Source organism: Triticum dicoccoides, chromosome 2A (assembly GCF_002162155.2).
Source record: "Triticum dicoccoides isolate Atlit2015 ecotype Zavitan chromosome 2A, WEW_v2.0, whole genome shotgun sequence".
NCBI lineage: Eukaryota > Viridiplantae > Streptophyta > Magnoliopsida > Poales > Poaceae > Triticum > Triticum dicoccoides.
In genome coordinates, this window is record NC_041382.1 from 780,269,464 (window position 1) to 780,275,398 (window position 5,935).

Here is a 5,935-nt window from a genome sequence, read left to right on the forward strand (position 1 = left end):
TTTTTCTTTATTTTTATATACAAAGATAGATAGAAAATAATGTATATATATCCATTGTCAGAAGTTTCAGTACGTAACAACATGGTATTCAACTAAAAAAAACATTGTACTAGTGCACATCCACCGGCCGGTAGGCCCTTACTTCAGCGGAGCCTCTTGTGGCTGTAGACATAGGTACTTGCGCAGCGGAGGTAGAGTGCGAGTTGGGCGGCGCTGAAGCCGGCGAGCAACCAGTAGAAGTAGTCGAGGTGAGCACGGTTAAGGTTGTCCGCGAACCAGCTGTCGCCACCACCGCTGCTGGTGATGCGGTCGATTAGGGAGACAAGAGTGCCGCTGATGAAGTTACCCATGCCGATCACGCTATAGTAGAGTGCCATGCCCAAGCTGCGTAGCTCACTGGGCATCTGGTCGTAAAAGAACTCTTGCATCCCCACTTCCACGAACACACCTGCGACCCCAATCAAAACGTATTGTGGCACCAGCCACGCCCAGCACATCGGCACCGTTGCCTCCGGGTCGTTCACCAGGCCGTGCTCCCGTGCTGTCTCAAGGCGACGTGTTTCCACCAATGCCGCCACCGACATCGAGGCCAGGGTCAGTGCCATGCCCGTGCCCACACGCTGCAGCAACGTCAACCCCGACAGGGTACCCGTGGTACGCCTCAGCGCCGGCACAAGCACAAAGTCATATATGGGGACAAACAATAGGATTGATGCAGGCCCCAACGTTTGCAGCGCCGCTGGCGGCAGCTCCAGGCCTCCAAAGATGCGGCGGTCCAGGGTGCGGCCCTGCTTGTTAAAGAGCGTCATGACTTGTGCAAATGCCACACCATAAGCCAGGCACGCCACCCAAATCGACAACAACCGCAGCACAGCACGTGCGTCCTCCTTCTTGGCTGCAACGTCTTTGGCTTCTAGCTGGCATTCTATTTTTGTACCAAGCATTGAGTTTGAAGTGGCATTGTCATGCTGGGCTAGCGCAGCGAGGCTACGAGCAAGGAGCACGAAGGGGCTATCCGTGCCAGGAGTGGCATCATAGAGGCGATATGTAGGGGTGCCGAGGAGGAAGACAACGAAGGCACATAGCATGAGGGCACAGAGCATGCCAAATCCAATTCCCCATCCAAGGTTCTCCTGGATGTAGCTGACTACACCAACAGAAATGGTGATACCTATAGCCAAGGAGAAGTACCACCAATTGAACAAAGAGCTGCGGGCAGCGCACTCCCTAGGGTGGTCGGGATCGAACTGGTCAGCAGCAAAGGCCAGTGCACATGGATTGTCTGCACCCTGCGCGATGGCAATGAGATAGAGGGAGGCGTAGAAGAAGGCCACCTGCCACGACAAGGGATGAGAAGAGGTGTCATCGGGTAATGATGGATGATGTGTCGAGAGCACCGATGATAGAGTGATCATGGCATACCCCTGCACATGTACAATTTTTAGTTGTTAGTGTTTGCTTAACGTCAACCCATAAAGAACAAATCCAAACTACAAGAAACATTTTCTACGTGTATATCTTGAACACGTGTTCAAAACCAGATTATTACCGAGGCAAAAAAAAAACACCTTACTGACCGGCTTCTTAAAGGGTCATACACTTTTTCATCCTTGATAACCCCCGTTGTTCCAAAGTGTGAGACAATGACCAGATTTAAGTGAACTTGTCTAATACTTGTGTTTATTTATTCCATGATTTTCATGCCTGAGAGAGACGTACCAAGATGCCAGGCTCATCGAACGACTAACTCGGACACAAATATGGATGGCATGTCACAGATATTAGAAAAAATATAGTGGTTTTCTTAAAGTCAAACAATCACATCAGTCCATTTTAACTCTAAATCATATTTTGTCAAAACATTTGAAAACATATAACCTAACTTACAATAGAAATTACTTGTTTTCTATATTGATTTTAGTAGTCAAATTTGAATTTACGTTGGTATGGATGAATAGAGTAGCCCCTTATATTTCACAAAATCTCTGAAATATTCTACAACATACTAATCTTCTACTTCTTTCAGTTTCAAAATCTCACTTAGAATATATCTAGGGTAATTTAATTATATATATTAGAAAATTCAATTAAGCTTTAATTCTAACCCTTTATCGGCTATAAAATCTTAGAAATTGTGCTCCATATATTCAGGTTTGTGAGGTCCCAGAATCAATTTGGCAAGGCCAAGGGAGATAACTACTTATCTCATTAATCCCTCCCTCCCTCTATATAATTAATGTAAAATGGCAAGCAACACTTGAGATTGCAATGGACTAATCTACTAGACATGCTACGCAACTAATAACTACTACACGGAGTGACCGTTTTTCATGCATAATTAACTATTACATCCTAATATTAGCTAATCGACCTCGACGGTCCTTTGGATTTGCAATGAAAGTAGGGAGTACTTCTTGGTTAAAGAATGATTGTTTTGAATTATAAATATATTATCTACAATTTTGAAATTTAATGGCCTCAAATTCTTTTCACATGACCCAAAGGTAAATGTCCTAACACACTAATATCATGACTCTAAAAAAACATACTAATATCATGACTACATTTGCTAAAATGGACTAAGTCAAGGTGATCCGCTCTCCCCTTGCATCTCCATCATCATTGCAGACTTAGTACAACATCAAATACTCAAAGACCACTCAGATGACCTTCTACATCACCTAATCGACCCTAACTTACCCCTACCGCCCTCCAATACGCCGAAGATACACTGATTCTAGCCCACAATTCCATAGAGGCTGACAACCAGCTTAAGACCATCCTCGATGACTTTGCCAAAGCCATTGCTCCAGACTTGGCATTAATGTTCCATAAAACCACCTTCGTCCACATTCACAATAACCCCTACACCACGCGATTGACATTGCCACTATTTTTATTTCATGAGCTCTTCCTTCCCACAGACCTACCTAGGTTTATAAGTTTCTCCATCAACGTCCCCCCTCCACTTTTCAGCCCATCATCCACAGAAGAAAAAAAATTGCCATCTAGGTATCAACAACGTGCTTCACAAGAATAACTGATTGTTTGGGATGTTCACTTTCAAACTGTTGCAAATGCCCCAACCTTCGATGGGTGCAATGCTACCTTCTCCACTACTCCCACAGAGTTGATGATAAACACTCCACCCCCTTCCTCTGGATTGCCATAAACAACCACATACCCACCCTCGAGCAAATATCCTTTGTTCTTGCCAACAATGGTCTTGCCTCCTTCTTCCGGATTGATACTTGGCTCCTAAGCTCCTTCCAACATTTTCGGCCAAACTTTGACCATCTATATAAATTATTTTATGTTATTTTGGAATTTTTTGAATTGCTTACCACATGTGTCACGTGGTACCATCTATATAAATTACACCATATGTTTTATATGCTATAAAAAGGATCCATATTCGAAAGAGGATTCACTACATATAATTTTTGTGACATATAGTTTATACAATATTTTTGGTTAATTTCATGGTCAAAGTTTGACACTAAATACAAGGGGGCTTAATAAACCCGGACGAAGTGAGTATTATTATTCTTTTAGATATGTACTCCCTCTGTTTGGAATTACTTGTCGCAGAAATGAATGTATCTAGACGTATTTTAGTTCTAGATACACCTATATTCGAGACAAGTAATTCCGAACGGAGGGAGTAGGAATTAATAGTCATTCCCCCACAAACAGTATGGCCACTGCCCCTGCCATTGTTACTTGATTATTACTTAAAGATAGTTCATACAACTATTTTTCTTATATATATCGCAAGCACTCCGCATCACGTCATAATACAACAAATACATACATGATCCGTATCAGAAAAAATCCATATTTGTTGTTCAACCTACCGTTAGTTGATGGCACATGAGCTTTTTTTTTTGGGGAGTTGCATTATTGCATACTACGATTCAGGCAAGTCTCATCCGCGCAATCAAGTTTCAGATGTCAAGGTCGTTGCCATCCCCTACTGATGGTGCCGTACGTTGAAATGTATCAAAAGAATTAAATGAAGGAAAAATTACCATGACGTAGAGGATGCAGGCAAGGATGATGGACCGGTAGCGCCCCAGCCATGAGTCGGCGACGAAGGCGCCCAGCAGCGGCATCAGCGTGGCCGTTCCCGACCAGACATTCACGCCGGCAGCTGCGGCAGCGTTAGAGTGGCCCAGCGGCCCCGTCAGGTACGTGATCAGGTTCGCCGACACGCCATAGTAGGAGAAAGCGCTGGCGACCTCCATCACTGCATGCATGCCGCCGGCCGGCCGGCCATATTGATAGCAGATTGATCAGTTGTCGCCAATGAAAAGCTTAGCTAGCTAGGACGGTTCACGCGTGTGTACTTACAGACGACGAAGAGGGCGGAGCGCCACCCGCCGGAGGTGGTGCGGTAGACGAGGCGGCCACGGAAGTCGGAGACGCCTGCGAGCGGTGGCCCATCTTCCGTGTGCTCCGTAAGGAAGGGAGCCTCGGCGTCCAGCATTCCCATCATGCTATACCTCTCAGTACTCTGTTGGAGCTAATTAAGCTCCACCTCTCTCTACAGAATCTTTAGGTTGTGTGTCACTATCAACGCGAGACAAAAATCTTTGCCAGTTGTGTTAAAAACAAATCTTTGCCAGCTAATCAATTTTTTTAATTTTTTTGCGGGGTAAGCTAATCAAAGTATATGATGCTTGTACGTTGTTGGTTGGTACGTACAAAACTTCCCTTTCTTTCTTTCTACTCCCTCCGTTCCTAAATATTTGTCTTTCTAGACTACTACATATGGATGTATGTAGACACATTTTAGAATGTAGATTCACTCATTTTGCTCCGTATGTAGTCACTTGTTAAAATGCCTAGAAAGACAAGTATTTAGGAACGGAGGGAGAATCTATCTCTACTCCTAACGTGCGTCTACTCCTAACGTGCGAGTCCGTACGTTGGTGGTTCGTCCTCGTTCGTTCGTCCCCCTTCTCCACCTCTCGCACGTTGTCGCTCCGCACCGATTTTTATTCGCCAACCGAATCCCACACGAAAAAAAATAACAGAAAAAAACCTGTGCGTTACGCATCTCCTCTATCTCCTAAATCACCGCCTCCTCTTCCCGCAATCTCTCACCCCCTCCCCGCCAATTACGCCCGTCTCCTCTATCCCAAATCCCAACCCCGCAGCGGAGATAGTCCTGCCGTCGCTCCATGCCGCCGCGACGAACGGCATCGAAGCACGTCCCGCCCTGGCTTCATGCCGCCGCGAAGTACAGGTGGTGCTCGGGGTCTTTCCACGGGTGAACTGTCGCAGCAGATCGAGAACGCCATCCTCTTCTTGAATTTTGCTGACCGATCCATTCCCGCGTCTAAGCCCAACGTCATCCTCTTCTTGTACTTTGCCGATCGATCTGACCCCGCGTCCAATCACGGAGTCCCGTGGACCATCTCGAACTCGTAACCAACCCCACTCGCCCCAATGGACGATGATGTGCCCATGGAGGATAGGTATTGCTTCATCTTCTGGTATGTATCCGATTTGAGCTGTAATTTCTGTCCAGCTACAATATCATTCTCGTCTTAGGCTAACCCTATTTCTCCCAGCACTCGCTGATTGCAGTATCCGGATTACCTGACACCGTGAAGCTGGAGCCTCATCCGCAGCCAATATAAGTGGGTCCTTGTTGGGTGACCATTTTAGTGCCCATCGTTGAATACCTCTCTCTATTATATCTTCAAATTGTTGCCGGTTTCAGAAGTACAGTGCAGAGTTCGTCTAAGCATGTTGCATGCTCTTTGAGAGAGAGCAAGATATTTGTGTCTACGTTGTTGTTTCAGTTCATGACGTTGCTGCTACAATGATGACGTTGCTGCTCATGTTATATTTATTTGACGACTGATTTGCTGCTTGTTTGTTGCTCCACGCAATGTATATGTCAAGTGATTCAGATGATGATACA

The 5,935-nt window shown here is 45.4% G+C and overlaps 1 protein-coding gene across 1 annotated transcript; it reads right to left on the bottom strand.

The window, feature by feature from the left end:
• On the bottom strand, window positions 1-4,489 carry LOC119357255 (protein NRT1/ PTR FAMILY 5.10-like). The gene is made up of 3 exons (XM_037624250.1): window positions 4,354-4,489; window positions 4,032-4,249; window positions 1-1,424 (listed from the first exon to the last, which is right to left on the bottom strand). Exons 1-3 carry the CDS (start codon window positions 4,487-4,489, stop codon window positions 144-146), a joined length of 1,635 nt encoding a protein of 544 aa, XP_037480147.1. The 3' UTR covers window positions 1-143.
• Between the last annotated feature and the right edge of the window lie 1,446 nt (window positions 4,490-5,935).

Excerpts from the sequence above, each read along its gene's own strand:
- LOC119357255 (XM_037624250.1), bottom strand. The coding sequence starts at position 4,489 with ATGCTGGACGCCGAGGCTCCCTTCCTTACGGAGCACACGGAAGATGGG. Across the intron at positions 4,250-4,353 it reads CTCCGCCCTCTTCGTCGTCT|TGATGGAGGTCGCCAGCGCT; the intron begins GTAAGTACACAC and ends GCATGCATGCAG. Across the intron at positions 1,425-4,031 it reads CCTGCATCCTCTACGTCATG|GGGTATGCCATGATCACTCT; the intron begins GTAATTTTTCCT and ends GTACATGTGCAG.